The sequence below is a fragment of the Vanellus vanellus genome (genome assembly GCF_965231255.1).
Source record: "Vanellus vanellus genome assembly, chromosome: 2".
NCBI classification, from domain to species: domain Eukaryota; kingdom Metazoa; phylum Chordata; class Aves; order Charadriiformes; family Charadriidae; genus Vanellus; species Vanellus vanellus.
The window spans coordinates 142,584,545-142,601,293 of record NC_138906.1 but is presented as its reverse complement, the minus strand read 5'-3'; the positions used below and the strand labels follow the sequence as shown (position 1 = coordinate 142,601,293).

The following is a 16,749-nucleotide window of genomic DNA, read 5'->3' as shown; positions in this document are numbered from 1 at the left end:
AAAGATAACTGCTTTTCCTTACAGATCTTGCCTTGCTTATCTCATCGGACCATTTCAACCACATCATCCACAGTATGGGAATATCTTATGATTCACTGACCAGTAAGTCTGGAAGGCAGACCGTTTTGTCCAGCAGTTGGCGAAATTTCAAGGGTGTGTGAGGTTGTTTTTTTTCCCCTTCAGACGGTACGAGCCCGCCGGGAAGACTCGCAGGAGCCAGCTGACGCTGCCTCTCAGCTCTGTAGCTGTATCCGCTCTGCATGCGCGAGAGGCTCCCACCTCCATGGCATCCTGTTGAATTCCTGCGGCCTTGCTTGGATGTTTATCCAAAGATGCTTCAGCTCCTGCTCCATGACCATGTTGTTTGTCACTTAACATCTGACTGCATGTTGCCTTTCCTTCCTGAGCTATTGCTCCAAGGATCTGTACAATTCCAGGATTAACTATTTTAGCGGTGCCAGGCGATGGATGAGGTCAAGGAGTTTCAGCCTTTATATTCCTAGGGACTGGAGAAGCATCTCCAGTAACTAACTAGATAAAATATTTTTATAGGTTGGAGTCTAATATCAGGACTGTCACTTAGATAAACCATTATATTCCTCATACCCTTTTGTTGTCCCTTTTAAATATGTTCTCTGTGATTATACATACAGAACCCCAGAGCTTTTAGGAGCAGCAGCAGGAGATTCATTCCTGCTCTGAGAACAAGGTTATGCACTTTAAATGCAGAAATGTAGGGGCAGCGTAAAACATGTAACTCCGGTAGACATTTCCACTCAGGCTTTTTCCTATTCTATGAAAGCAACTGTACTGAACAAAAATATACACAAGCTGAAGCCACATCAAAGACATACATGCTCTTAGTATAAACCCAGAAATTAGTATTTTGCCTTCTTGTTTTTCTACTGAACTTCCAGCCATCCCCAGTTTGCTGAAATGCCTTACTGAATGTACAAGTATGCCCATCATCCTTTAAAAAGAGCAATGCAGGGCTTTCTTGCCATTATTATTATTATTATTATTATTATGGATTTGCACATGCAAAATCAAATGCTCACATTCAGAGACAGGTGACAGCATGAAAGCAGATTATGCTGGAGATACTTATCTGCAACTTCCCTCTTGTACTGAGCCTCCCTGGATTGTTTTATTCTGCCGTGGTGCTCAGAGAAATCTGTCATTTTCTTGGGCTGCTTTGTTGGATTGTCCAAGTTATATTGTCTCTAACAGCATATTTTGCAAGCAAACATATTTACAGTACATTCTGTAAGATACGTTCTTCATTTTGAGATTCAGGGGTTTGTTTATTCAAATCACCCTTTAACCTTTACAACTCCCACACACATTCTCGTTTTATATATGCTTGTGAATTTCCCAGCAGAGGGATATAACTCTACAGGAGCGCATTGTACAATTAAGTCTTGTAAAGAAAGCAACCCTCTTTCCGCACTGTATGGCTCCTGTCCTTAGTAATGCCAGAGCAGCGGTGACCTACGACGCTGTCGAGCCCCGGTGAGGCTCCTGAGAAAACACCCCTCGAAATCAAGCCCTCACGGCGTATTCAGGCTGGTTCTTTCATTCGAGCAGTGGCTCAAAACTCAAGCTCAAGCCACCTGAAAGCGTGTCTGAGCCTTCAGCCGTGCGAGCCAAGAACTCGGGCGAGTCGAGCCGGCCTGGTGCGGAGATGCCGCAGGCACCACGCAGCAGCCGCGGCGCCCAGGGGCCTTGGCCGTCAGCCCTCGGCCCCAGCCCCCGGCCACTGGCTGGGAGAGGCTTGTCTCGGCTGAGAAGAGGAGCGAAAACCGGGGTGTTTGGGAAACAAAGCCCTCACGCAAGGGAGGGAGATGTCACGGGAGCCTGAAGGGTAACCACCTGGTAGAGACGCCTCAGCCCTGCGCTCCTCTGACAGAAAACCACCACCTTTTCCGCACGGTCGCTGCAAATCCCGCCGGTTTAGGCTCTCCCGTCAGTGAGGGCTTCTGAAGAGAGTGGCAGGACGACAGCAGAGGGGCAGCCGGTAACGGGGCTGCCGCCCAGGGCCGCCTCAGGGAGGCGTGCGAGGCGGCCCCCGGCCCGCCGGCAGCCTGCGGCGGGCGGGCGGCAGCGGCACGCCCGGCCGGGGCGGGGCAGGGCAGAGCGGGGGGCGGGCCGCGGCCGAGCCCCGCAGCGGGGCAGGGCGCTGCTGCCGCCGGAGCCCAGCCTCCTTCTCCCGCCCACCCCCCTGCCCCCCCGCCTCCGCTGCGAGGGGCGCCCCGGCTGCCACATCGGCACCGCCGCTCCGAGAAGGCGCTTCCCGCAGCGGGAGCGGGAGCCCAGCGCGCCGGGAGATGGAGCCCCGCTGCCGCGGTTGCTGCTGCCGCTGCCGCCCGCCGGGACCCGCGCTCCGCCAGGGCCGCCACTGCCGGGACGGAGAGCGCGGCGCCGCCTCCTAACGCCACAGCCCCGGCGGCGCGGCCGAGGCGGGAGGCAGCGCGGAGGCCGCCGCGGCCCCTCCGCTCGCCGGGCCCCCGCGGCGGCGGCGGTGGTGGTGAAGCGCGGCCCCCTCCTCCCGGCCCTCCCCGCTGCCGCTTCCCCGCCCCCGCCCGGCCCTCGGCTGGGCTCCGCCGCCGGGAGCCGGGCCATGGCGGGGCGATGAGGGAGCGGCCGCCCCTGCCCGCAGGCTGCGTGGGGAGGCGGGGAGCGACGGGGCTGGGCGGCTCGGCGGCGCTAGAGCCGGGCGGCGGGGCGGGGGGATGTGGGGCGCGGGGGCCGCGGCGCTACAGCTCCTCTCCCGGGCCGTGAAGCAGGCGGCGGCGCAGGGGGCCCGGCAGGACCTGGGCCGCTGGCTGTCCCGAGCCGCCGGGACGGCGGCAGGAGGAGGAGGCGGCGGCGGGGACCCCGTCGGTTTCGTCCCGGCGGAGGCGGCGGGGGCCGGCGGGCTGCTGCTGGGGCCCTACGCGGAGCAGGGCGGGCTGCCGCCGGCGGAGCTGCTGCTGTGCCAGCTGCCCGAGGCGGGCGGCGGAGGGCCCGGGCTGGCCGAGGCCCGGGGCTGGCGCTGCTCCTGCTGCCTCCTGGGCACCTGCTGGTGCAAGAGCTGCCTCAGCGTGTGCGTCCTGGCGGCCCTCTGCTTCGCCTCGCTGGCCCTGGTGCGCCAGTACCTGCGGGACCTGCTGCTCTGGGCCGAGAGCCTGGACAGCCTGGCCGGCGTGCTGCTCTTCACCGTGGGCTTCATCGTCGTGTCCTTCCCCTGCGGCTGGGGCTACATCCTGCTCAACGTGGCCGCCGGCTACCTCTACGGCTTCGTGCTGGGCATTGGGCTGATGGTGCTCGGCGTCCTCGTCGGCACCTTCGTCGCCCACGTGGCTTGCAAGCGGCTGTTGGCCCGCTGGGCGCGGGCCAGGATCCAGGGCAGCGAGACGCTCAGCGCCGTGGTCCGCGTCGTGGAGGGCGGCAGCGGCCTCAAGGTGGTGGCTCTGGCACGGCTGACCCCGATCCCCTTCGGGCTGCAGAACGCCGTCTTTGCGGTGAGTCCCAACCCCGGGCTGTGCGGCCAAGGAAGAAGCTCTGGCTGGAAGGATGGCTTGCAGCATGGTGGCCGGTGTCGCTGGTGGAGGTCGCCTCCTTTCCCGCGAAGAAACCTTGGTTTCTTTCTCTTTTAATAATGGTAAAAGCGACTCCCCCGCCAGCTTTTGCTAGTGGCTCTTCTGTGCTTGCACATGGACGGCAGGCAGGTTTTTGAGGTGCCTTGTTCAGTGGCATTGCGTTAGAGTTGCTCTCTGGCTTTCAAGACTATGATCTGGTGTTAGAAAGAAGCACCACGGTGCTGTGGAGCAAAATCTACGGAGAACTCGACAATTTTAAAGTGCCTGTGTTTTTAAAGTTATCGGAGTGGGAGGAGGAAAAGTTCGTATTTTTAAGCAGCCTTGCCAGAACTCCCTAACTACTTAATGTAATCATATCGGAAAGAAAGAAGCGGACAGATTAAAATTCTTGCTCAGTTTGGTTGATGTTTGTAGCATACATCTGGCAAATCCATACAGGGTGTTAAGTCCGTGTGCACGAGAGAGGTCACGTATTTTGGGCACAGCAGCAAGACGTAGGCTTGAGGCTGAAAAGGGATAGTACATCAGAGTGGTACTGAAAGTTAGTTTAAACTTGAGTTTGGAAAAGGGTCAGTCTTGCTTTTTCTACTTTTAGATGAAGATTGATGCACGCTTTAAGAATAATTTTTAAAATCCATAGCCTTTTTGTTCTCTCCTCTTAGAGGAGAAAGTAAAGAAGAACATGGAGGGTGGCCTTTTTGAGTACCATCATGCTGATGATGACAGTTTCAGACCCTCAGCTCTTCCTGAGTGCTGTCTGAAGGATCTGTTTTTTGGCTGTGTATTGCGCCTCAGTTGTGTCTGCTAACTTGGTGAAATCAAAACACAGCAAAACGGATTGTGAAATATTTTAAACGTTTAACAGTAACTCCTATGTTCCTTAATGTAAGAGACCCTCGAAACAAGTGTTTTGGTCTGTCACTTTCGTACAGCACGCTTTCCTTCCCCCGTCTGCAGTCCTGAGCCTGTACCTTTCTGAAGCGCTTGCTTAATTTTGATAGAATTATCTGGTTGAAATGAGTAGGTCATTGAATACCGAAGTTGTTATTTAAAAAAGAATTAATTCACACAATTTGTAGGGGTTAACACCCACATCAACTAGTTAAAATTGCTCCGTATGGAGTTGTGTGTGCTGGGGCATTAATCTTGAGAGCTACAATCTCTGTTCGTAAAAGCTGTAGCAACTTATCATTTCTATTTAAGCAGATCCTTTAACTATTTACTTATTATAAATGAGAAGAACCTCAGCTGTTTTATTTAGTTACCTATATTATTGTAGGACTGAGGAAGCTTAGACCTGCGCAGCCGGGAGCAAAGTCTCCCCAGAGCCCGAGGTCCCGGTGTAGCAGATGAAGCTCCTGCTACAGTGTGACCCTTCTGAAGTGGGGAGAGCTGTTATCCTTCTGTTGTTCGCAGCTTCTGGCTGTCACTTGAAGTAGTCAACAGACATTGTAGGGTAGTACCGGATCTGAAGAACCGACCAGAGAATTACCGAATTAAAATGATTTCCTTCCTGGCGTAACCATTCTGTTGGAAACGCGATTCAGCAGAGTATTCAGGCCAGTGCAATATTAAAGTGGTGCTGTAAATCAGTGTTTTATTTTCTCCAAGTACTGCAAGCTCAATCATTTTCTTTCCAAGTGGAAGGTTTCGGTGTTAAAATAACAGATAGGAAACGAGGTGAAACCATATTCTTGAGTATGCCAAATAACTTGGACGTTGCCTGCTAAAATTAGTTTGGGTTGCATTTATTACTCAGTATTTATTATTTTGCAGCATAGTCAAATAAAGCACGGTGTGTTCAATTTTTAGCCAAGAACATTTCATATGAACTACTAGATTACTGAAAAATAAAAATCTTGCATGCAAATCTGGGAATTCAGGGCAGTTTCCCGCTGTGAGTCAAGTTTAGGCTACATCGAGAGGACAAAATTCTACCTACACAGACTGAGCTGTCATTTCTTTGAAATCTGACTTATTTGCAAACGTAATGCTCTACTTAAGTTTAAAGTGCAAGGGGATTTGGGGTGCCCTAACCATCTGTATATTTCACTGTGCCATCAACTTCAGCAATTAATTTGGAAAGGGTTGCTCTTAATTGTAGAGGAAAGAAGAGTGAACCTAAGAAAACCTATGCATCTTTAATTTTCCAGCAGTCTGATCTATGCATGTTTTCTATGTTCATATTTATAAGTAAAGTGGAGATACTGAGAATACTTAAATAAGAGGGGAGGAAGTGACATGTGAGGACCAGGGCAAGGCATAACCTTGAAGTGAGAGGGGTCATCTGCAGGGCTGGGATTAATGGGTTTCTACAAGCACTTGTTCAGTGGTGTGTACCATCTGCTGAGGTTTTTGGGGAGGTTGAATTGCAGGGGAACGTTCAGAAGGAAGGAAGAGCTTCTTAGCATTTGATGAGCAACGGGATCATGTTATCTGAAATGGCACAAGAAGAAAGTTAACATTAATTCCTTGGTTCTCACCAGCCAGACATGAACATCTTGCTTCTTAAGGTCATTCTGCTGCTCTTTGGGAAAGCGCTGATAGTAGGAGCAGTGGGGTAATGCATTGACTTGCCTTTCTGGAAGACCTAGAAACTTGTTAACTGAAAGCATGTTTGTATTCTTCTTTGAGTGGGTTTTGCTTAGTTGTTGCTCCTGTGGTGCCAGGGTGGCCTGGGCTGCTGGGATGGGCTGATAGCTCTTACTGAAGTGTTTGCCCATGCACAGCCCCTTGGCAAATCTGAGTGTTTTGAGGGCAGGTCTGTAAGGAGGCCTGGTATGCAGGTAATCACCTCCTTCCCACTAGTGGGTCCCTGGAGTGAGATTTGTGCAAACTGATTATTTGTAGTGCCAGGTGTAGCTTAGATCAGAATTCATATTTCTGTTTTTCCATCTTTAAGAAGAATACCACATGGAAGAAATAATATGACTAAAAAAATCTGAGTGTCTGAGTATTTATCTCTGGTTCCAGAAATGCACACAGTGAAATCAGAGTTGAAGAAATGGTACCTGCTTTCCTGCTTTGCAGGAACATGCAGGCTGCTTACTCTGCTTGTTGGAAAATTGACAGCTATTTTTGATTTTGCTTCGTTTTTTCACTTGCTACTTTTTCTGTTTGGTTGGGGGTTTTTTTGGTGGGTTTTGGTTTGGGTTTTTTTTTGTGGGTTTTTTTTGGTTGTTTTTTTTTGTTTGTTTGTTTTTTTTCAAAATGAAGACATAAAGACTATCAGAATTGTCCTTTGCTCTTAGTTGCTAAGCCTACCTGATCCGAAACACGGGGATTCGTAAGTTGAGGGGAGAGAAATCTGCTGCAATCCCCAAAGGCATGTGGGCCCCCAACAAAGTCCTGCCACAAGCATTAATGCTTTTGACAGTACTGAACCAAAGGTGTCAGCTGCAAAGAATATACAGAAGTTCTGCCAGAAAAAGCCTGTCCAAGGCTTAATGGGAGAGTTTCTGGCTAATACGTTTGTTACCAGAGCAGCTAGGTAGTTCTTAATTTTATTTAAATACATCGGTATGGCCCATAACACAATTGTGTCCATGCTTGCTTTGGGATTTCACTATTAATTTTGCTGGCTTGAGCTTTCACTTGAAACAGAGTCCTGGTAGCCTCTGTTTGTCAGCTTGGCCACACAGAACCCAGTCTCGCAGGTTTATAGAACATGTAAATTTCATAGAAGGAAAGATATGGAAAACTGTAAGTTTTATTGAAAATTCCTTAGGTTTCTTAGGTAGGGATGCTGTCTGCTTCCTGTGCGTTCTGATGGAAGGTATACCACTGTAGGTCTAGACCTTGCAAACCACGAGTTACGAGGGCACCTGTGAATTCCGCCCCCCCCCCCCCCCCCCTTAGCTTTCAGATTAGTGGGAAGGACAAGTTGCAGTCCAGAGTATCCATGGGCGGCCTCCCCTTCATTTGGAAACAGTCTCTGTCATGGCTCAGGAGGTCCGGTTGCTTCAGGACAGATCCAGATATGTTGTTCTGCAACCAAAATGTCCTTAATACATATACAAAAATGAAAGAGGAGTGTTAAAGTAATCTTTGGGAACTTTCCCAGCTCCATTAGATTTAATGATAGCGTCCTACTTAGCAAATCTTTCCTTGGCATTAGTATTTCAGAGACTTTTAATAGCAGCTCCTTCATTCCCTTGGCAATATGGGAAGTTTTGCTTGTGCATTCTTATTACATGGCCCAGATTACTATAGTGTTTAAAAGCAAAAAAAAAAAGTCTTTTCAAAGCATTGGTCAAATGTCAGGTTCTGACATAATTATGTAGTCCTTTTTCATTATAAATCTAAATTAATTTTGTATAGAGACGGAAATGTATTATTTGTGGTGCTGGTATATATTTCAGTCTGTGGGAAGTATAATTTGCAGTGTGAAATTTGGAATTGGTTTATTGGATCTTGTTCCAGTGAATTATTCTTAATCTCTATGCTTCATTGCATTCTCCTCCTCCATTGCCCTTCCTTCCTCCCAAAAACTTTCCACTGATGGTGCTTAGAGCTCTGAGAATTCAGCACTGTGACTTTCATAGTAACCAAAGTTTATTTTAAGAATAGCATGATGAAATGAGTAACTTTGCTGCTATTCTCTTGTCTTCGACATTGTACAAAACTGTCAAGGTCAATAATTTCTGTGTAGGCTCCCAGTGTTAGGGTCTGTTCTTAATTAGAACTTGTTTTATCACTATGTGATCAACTGAATTGTCTGGAAAAATCCTTAGGCTGCTTGTTTCAAAATCGACGTTTTCATACTCATTTTTAACCCATAGTTTCCTCCTGTTTTCATTTTTCTTGTGTGAATATCTTATGGGCTCATGCATTTAATATTTCTCAATTGCTGCTGATACTAATTGAGCTGGTACTGCGTACTTTGTTCCCACGTAAACTGTCCACATACTGACTCAGAACAGAAATTTCACAGCAAAGAGAGGAAAATACCTTAAAGTGTTATTAGTGTTTTTTCCAGAGACACTAACAAAAGCTACAGCCACGTGTACTATTTTGTTCACTAATTAAAGTGTGATGTAAAGTATCTTTGGTAGAGAATCTTAATGATACCCATGTGTATTGGTATAGATATAGGTAGAGATCACTGATAGATATATATCTATCTTAATGAGCTATATACTTACCTTGCAGAGGCAAATTGTATCTGCCATGCTGTTGACCTAGATCATATTTAATGCAGTGACATTTTGAACAATGACTCTTTCATCAGTTGCCATACATGTAAAATGCAAAGGAAATAGATTTTTGCTTTAGACCTTCACATTTGATAAAGCAATTTCTTCCCGCAAGCAAATTCTCATAAATTGTAGGGCTTCATTCACCATGAAGAAATAAACATCTTCAGTGAACAGTGTAATTGCATCCTTAGTTAATGACTTTTGCACAGAGATGTTGGGTAACGTAAGATGAAATAAAACCTAGTAACTTTAAAAAGGCCGGGTGAAAACTAGCCACGTACTGTTTTGTTGTATTATCTTAGATTCATGCACAGTGGAAAACTTCAGTGAAGGAATGTAAGAATTATTTCATTATTTTGCACGGATGGTTCTGGGAGCGGCTGTCTTGTTGTTTGTGTGCATAGATTGTGTTGGAGCTATTCTCAGTTTCTTACACTGTCTTTTGCTCAGATTACAGATTTGTCACTACCGAACTACCTGATGGCTTCTTCAGTTGGGCTGCTTCCTACTCAGCTCCTGAACTCGTACTTGGGCACTACCTTGCGCACCATGGAGGATGTGATTGCAGAACAAAGTGTTAGTGGCTATTTTATATTCAGTTTACAGGTAAGTTAAAATAATTGCTGTCATAGACTTTGGTAACAGGAATGTCAGTCTCTTTGTGACTGCTTGTATAAGCAATTACTCTTGGAAGCAGTCATCTTCTTGTGTTTGAGTTTATTTCTATACCCCCCTAATTTCTTGCCCATCTACTGTACTAGTGGGATTCAAGACAGAATTTTTCTTCTGCAGCCAGTAGATAAGTTTCCTTCCTGTAGCTTTGTCTCTTCAAGTCATTGAATCTTTGCTTTGGAAACTGCATGCCCGTGTCTCATCTCTGTGTGAGACACAGAGATTCAGTATTTCTGATTTGCCTTTCAGGTTGTACAGCTTCCAGTGCAAAAGAGGTGGGCTGCAGGAGGTTTGGGGGAATGCATGTCTTGAGGGGGTTAAGAGCTGCTGCTCCCTGTTGGCATAACAGCTCCCCATTCTGAGGCAGCTGAAGTCTTACAGACTAAGAGCTGAGCAAGTATGGCATATGGTATTGAAAAGTAGTGGGTTTTTAAAAGTGTTAAATTTACAACTCTGTTATTGGTATTTTCAGTGATTGTGTAAAACTGAGCTGACGTTTCTTTTTCACGAAGGGCTTATCGATTGCTAGATACCCAGAGAAATGGGTTTCTTTTGTTTTCTTTTGATTTTGTTTTCTTCTGTTAGAAAAGTTTAATTCTCTCATACTTCACGTGACACAAAGCAGAACTTACTCAGTGTTCTCTTTTTCTCTTGCTGTCCCAGTTTTGTCAAGTTGTCTTCTCTTCCCCCCTGTGGTAATCTCCTGCTGAATTTTAGACTTGTCAAACCACCCCTGCACAAAAGCCCGTGTGCTGCCATCTGTGAAGTAGTGTACTCAGGGTTTGTAGACCTAGCACCTGTGCAGGGTTCACTGTTAGCACTGAACGCGCACAATTTCGAATGGGTATTCAGGGTGAAAAGTGCTGTAGAAATATCATTTTGCTGATGCCTAAATCGGAATATCTTAATTTTGCAAGTGAGTAAATTCATGACAAGTATGCAGCTTAGCTGATGAAGTAATTTTTCAATAAATTTTGGGGGTAAGCCTTAAGTCTGCGACCAGTATGAGTGCAGAGGTCGTGAGTATTTCAGAACCAGTTTATATATTAAAACCTCCTCTGACAGTGTCAGTACTTCAGGCTGTGTGTGACCAGCAGTTACCATGGTTTGCAGACTTTCAGTTGGTACTGCAGTCATTTATCTTCCTCAGTTTTTACAATCATAAAGCTGATGTTTAACAATGCTGAGATATAAAACTAAGTCTAGGACCATTTTAAACCTCCTCTCCCTCCGTCCCCGCCTGAAACTTGTGTGCTCTTAAATGGAGCATATAATTTATAGGCTTCATAGAACAAGGTTATGAGTATTAAAAGTGCCTTTTTAAATGTGGGGTAAATAGCCTCGATAGATCAAAGAGGAAATAAATGGTTACTTGATCAGCTTTCATTTTAGTAGTGAAATGTTATTTCCAGGGTAGTAGTTTTTAGTGGTCTTTTCCTTTCTTTTTTTTTTTTTTTATTATTTTTTTTTTAATGACATTGACTCTCCTTTGTAGATTATATAGGTTGTAACATAACTGTGACTCGCTCAAGTAAGCGCTGGCTGGAGAGGCTGAATGTTTGAATAGGAATAATCACCTCCTTGAGAGCAATCATTGGGACCTGACTGAATAAGTGAAGGGGACCCTGTTAGTGGAGGATTTACTTGTGTTCTCCCACTTTCTCTCAGGCATCTGCCTGGTGCTTTGCCTGGTTGGGCTTTGGATGGGACTTTGATTTAGTAAATAGCTCTAAAAATTCTTCACATTTCATGGTTGTCTGTGTGTATATATATATTTTTTTAATTATTCATCTAGGGAGCTAGGCTACTGGTAGTAATATTTCTAAAACCAGTCAAATTTAAATATTTGTGTAAGCTTTTAGAATAGGATTTTTCCTAAATATTCAGAACTTGGTATCTGTAGTCTCTTTTTGACTCTTATATTGGCCAGCTTTTGATATGTATAACTTGAATTAGTGAAGAACATCTTTTTCACCACAAGGGTAGTCAAGCAGCGGAGCAGGTTGCCCAGAGAAGTGGTAAAATCTCTATCCTTGGAAGTTTTCAAGGCCTGACTGGACAAAAGTCTTCAGCAACTGATCTGATCTTGCAGCCGGCCCTGCTCTGAGCAGCAGGTTGGGCTATAGACTGCCAAGATGCATTCCAGATGGAATTATCCTGTGACCATACTTGTCAATCATCTTACTCAATGATATTCTAGCATCTTTTATGCCATGCTGACAGATGTTTTAAGCGATAGTCCTTAATGTTAAAGAAAACACAGCCATACCAATTAATGATGAAGTCCAATGATTTTGGACTCAAAACTTTAGGTTCTGTTGTAAACAATATAACATTTTGGGTTTTTTGAAAGGAAGTTGCAGATTCCAGCTAGTTTCATAAAACATTCTTAGAAAGGCAGAGGAATTTGCTTGTTTCAAAGGGACTCTCACTATGAGACAGCTTGATTTTTATTTGGAGGTTTTATTTTTAAGCTGAAAACTTAAGTGGTGTTTTAATGAAACCAAAGGCCGCCTCTGGGGAGTGCAATGCTTGCCAATATCATTGAATGAGTAATTTCTAAGCAAAAATTGTCCACATTTATTCCTGATAACTTTTGTGGTGATAATTTAAAAACTCTTAGCAATAAAATTCAGAGCAAAAACCTGAAGCAAAACCCTACTTTTGTACAATATTTCCTCCTTAAAACAAACAAGAAAATCCCACACCACCAACATCCCTCCCCCTCCCCGAGCCATCTTCCAGAAACCAAGTTCTTCCCATACAGACTATATTAAGTCGCTCAGAAACTCAGATTGTGTCCTGTTTAGTCCTGACACTCGGAAAGCACAGTGGCACTACTGCTCTCTGCTGTCTTCCACACCAGAGGGGCAAGGACAAGAAGTTTTATTTCCTTTGATCTGCATCATCCCCTATCTCTGCTGTTTTGCAATTTGCAGATGCCCAGTACAATTTCAACCTATTATTCACTTGGTAAGTGGAAAATAGCCCTTTTGACTTAAAGAAATACACTGTGTTGTTTCTTTGTGGAAACATTTTTGCCAAAAGAGAAAGTGAAGGGATTGCTTTCTAACAAGGATGTGGATGTCAATGGGAAGAAAATATCTTTTCAATTCGTGTAATACCTATGTTCTGATACGCTAGTTATGTTTTTAGCGTATGTAGGTTTAGAGCCACTCAATAGTTAAGTTCATCTCCCTTCTCATGTCTTGCCTGGGAAGCATTGAGTCAACAGATGCCTCCATGAGTCTTTGCATCGATGACTTTTTGTTTTGTTCAGAACAGCTGCTTTGTATTCCTGCTTACAGTTTATATAGCCTACAACATTCTTTTATTTTATTTGCAGATTGTCATAAGCATAGGACTCATGTTTTATGTTGTTCACCGAGCTCAAGTGGAACTGAATGCGGCTATTATAGCGTGTGAAATGGAAATGAAGACATCGCTTGTTAAAGACAGTCAACCGAGCATCAGTGGTTCAACCACATACTGCAACAAGAGGACAGTAACATTCTCTGGAGGAGGTGTTAATATTGTGTGATTTCAAGTATTAGTAAAGTAAGGTTTTGTGAACCTAAGCTATTGCCTAGAAATATCTATGGACAATTCAACTAGTTTAAAAAAAAAAAAAATTACAAGTGGTTACAGGTTGTACTGTGGCACAAACCAACCGACCAGCTCTTCAATTGCACACGGGGTGACTTCTAGCAAGATAAGAAAGGTGGCGAAGTAACTTAAGATGTAACTGCAAATTTGGCTGCACCTTTGGTCATTTATTATGCCTGTCATGGCCTGTAGTCTGCACTTTAGGTTTTTTTTCCTTTGCTCCTATAAACTGAGAAATGCTTCTATAAACTGAGAAAAGTAGCACAGAGGTAAATATTTTTCTGCTTAGCGTTATTTATAAGGCTGAATAATTATATGCAGTAGAATTTTATTACTGATAAAGATGAATGAGAAAGTATGCAATTCAATGTATGTTATTCTTGAATGTGCTTTTGCTTTGGAATTGCTTCCAGAACTTGGAGAGTATTATTTAGCTAATGATGGGACCATTTGGCTTTTCCTTCATTTTTGATTTTGAAATAAGAGAACCCTATATAATGTTTTGGTTGAATGTATTTTTGTAAGTCATTAAAATTGTTGCAGAGCCATGCATATGTATTCACACAAGCTTAAATCCTACATTGTGGGACTGAAGTGCTCTTAAATAACATTTTAAGTTACACTGTGTAATATGCAAAGTAAAAGGGAAAATACAGAAGTTATAATAGATTGCAGTGAATGTTTGAAGGAGACGTTATGACCTAACTGTTGTGTTGGTTTGGCCACCTTGGTGACTGTAACAAAGGGCTGTTCCACATTAGTCCTATTTATAGTATTTTTAATCGCTAAAAGGATGGAGTTTTTCAACTCGCATGACTGCATGTAATAAGGCTTCCAGAACAGGGAGCTAAATCTCTCCTTTAAACAGAATGATGGGATACTGGCAGTACTAATTTTACATGAAGGTGGCCTTTATTTTGTAATTGAATCCCCCCTCCCTCTAAAAAGCTTTAAAAATTCACTTTGGTTGGCATGTTTTTTTCTAAAAGTTTTACATTTTTTAAAAGACGCGATCTATTATAAATTTCATCAGAGTGAAGAAATGAAAACTAGAAGTTCTCCTTGAAAAAATAAATAATCCAGTAATGGAGGAGGACAGTAATGTCTCTGAGACTCAGGAATTCTGACTCCATTTTTGCAAGACAACACTGTATTGGATAATGCTTCTTTTACGTGTGCTGTGGACTGTTTTTCACTGCATTTGAATAGATTGGATAACCTGATAATAACTCCTGTGTGTGTGTAAAAGGAAAACAACAATAACACCTGAAGATGATGTCCTGTATGTGTGAATTTCATGTAGATATACGTACCAATGTTCAATTGCTCAAACACACGCAAGTCATTGGACACAAAAATAGTGTAATGTATTGCTTATTTTGTAATTATTTTGTGTAAGTTTTTAAAGACGCTTTCAGTCTTCAAGATTTTGTGTTACTTTCTAACAATATGACTGTGCCTCCTTTTTGTAAGGCTGTTCGTAGGGTCGTGGCATTTTTGTCTTGTTGAGAATAGCAGGTCTTCAAGGTCGTTGGGAAGCAGAGATTTGATAGCCTCTAACAGCCTTACTGTGAGGATGTACGGTACTCGCGTAACTTGACATCTACTCATTCCTCGGTAGTGGAAGTTCAATTTTGTTCTTGAAATATGTATCCTTTGCAGACCGCTGTTCTTGGGTCTTGTGACCTAAGAAACTGAACTAGTTCAATGAAACAACAAAGTTCAGATTTTCTCCTTTTTGTTGTTTTGGGATCTGGGCTTTTTTGTTTGGTAGGTTGGTTTGTTTTTTGAAAAGGCAATCTGTATATACCTGGAAGTATTCATTTACACATCTCTGCCTCTGACAGCTCCTGTGCGAAAACAAGAGAGCCAGATAACTTTTTGATGGCGTTATTTGTCATCATAGTATAATTGAGCCCTTTCTTAACTAAAGGTTTTTTATTTTTTTTTGTTTCTTGGAAAAAACAATCCTTCAACAAATGAACTGATCTGAACTTTGCTCCATCTTGCCAAATCAACAACAGTGTTTTGAAGAGGGTATCTCTTTCTTTGCATTTTTTAACTGACTTAAGGTTGTGTTGATTATTCGAGAACATTTCCCAAATATGTATTTTGAAGTGCTTTTATTTCCATGACATTTTGTAACCAGAGTAACTTCACTATGTGAATACTTTTGTAGTATGGAATTAGTTCTTAAGACTTTTGCATTTTGCTTGATACTTGTAATATTTGTGTACAAGTTAATGGGAAATGTGCATTAAAATGAACTTTTCTGTACCATGCCAATCATAATTTTATACAATAAATTCACTCAAATTTCTTTAAAGGAATATGTATTAAATGTTTAGGTTGCTATGAAGTAGATGCAAAGAAGGTGCAGTAGTGTCATCTCCATGTATGCATGCAAAGGTAGTTTTCTGTGTTAAAGGAGTAACTAGTTAGGATTTAAGGATGAGTTCTGTGGATGGGGAGTTACTGACAAGGGAAAGACACTTGATTTTTATTTTTTTTTTAAATTAAAAAGATGCTTATTTATGTTAAATACTTTGAAGGTTAGGTATTTGTAGCTGCCTTTCTGATAGAAGAATAAGCATATGTGTGGTTATGAGAAACGTGCCACTGGACCAGAAGAGGATTGATATTTTTTGAAAGTAAAAGCAGTAAAAGTGATGCATTTTTATTTTATTTTTAGATAATCTCCCTACCTAGTGCAATTAAAAAATAAAAGGGTATGAATCCAGTTCAAATAATATGTGGCAGGTCAGCTTCATGAATATTTTCTGAGTTGCAATGATGGTGAAATTTCTGCGTTTTCTATATGAAATGTACCTAAATTGCAGGTCATATAGAAGGAGGAGTCTCTCTCAGCTGTGTGGCACCAGTTTTCCTTCCTCCTCCTTGTGGTAAGAGCAACTGTGTAATAAATTTGTCAAAATTTAACTTCATACTAAGTACCTGGGAGGAAACCTCTCTTTATCCAAGAGCTTCATATACTATTTTCATAGTGCTTTTTGCACAATAACTTCAACAAGTGGTGTTGAGGTCAAGTTTGAAGAATGGAAAAGCTGCTCTTAGATGGTGTGTGGCTAATGTCACGTATCAGATCCTTTGTGTTCATTTTCAGCTTTCCACCCAAGACTGGTATGATTTGGCTTTTGACTGGCCGAGATTATTGGAGTCATCAGTGGCCTTGCAAATAATCCAGGATACAGTGCTTTAAGATGAAATATTATAAATGTGTTCCCATTCACTCTGTGGCCATTCTTAATGGCAGAAGAAAATAGCTTGAGTAGCTGTGTGACAGGCTTCCTTGCTACAGTACGTTCAAAGTTGGTACCAGTCCCGTCTACATAAGAAGAAGATGGTTTTGGCATGAGGGAATAGGAAATTGAGTGCAGAGGGGAAGCTGATGCAAATTCTGCCTCCGCTTGTTCCTGTCCTTTTCAGTCCTGCAGAATTAGCGCTGTGCCCGGCAGCACAGGGATGATGGGTCTTAACACATCCTCTCTTTGTGGACATTACCATTTGTCTCGCACTATCCCGATGTATTGATTTTTAATTTATATTAATTTATTAGTGATAAGTAGCAAGAAATAACTGAATCTGCAGTTTCCGTCCTGTTCCTCCTTCAATAGATTATCCTGGCATATTGCTAAACTTAAAACTATATTTTAATGAAGTCTTGTGTTCAT

The 16,749-nt window shown here is 43.4% G+C and overlaps 1 protein-coding gene across 1 annotated transcript; it reads left to right on the top strand.

Moving 5' to 3' along the window:
* Window positions 1-2,732: 2,732 nt before the first annotated feature.
* On the top strand, window positions 2,733-15,377 carry TMEM64 (transmembrane protein 64; the record flags this gene model as incomplete). Its single annotated transcript, XM_082479133.1, has 3 exons — window positions 2,733-3,503; window positions 9,230-9,385; window positions 12,798-15,377. The coding sequence occupies 3 exons, from the start codon at window positions 2,733-2,735 to the stop codon at window positions 12,990-12,992; spliced, it is 1,122 nt and encodes a 373-aa protein (XP_082335259.1). The 3' UTR covers window positions 12,993-15,377.
* Window positions 15,378-16,749: the final 1,372 nt, after the last annotated feature.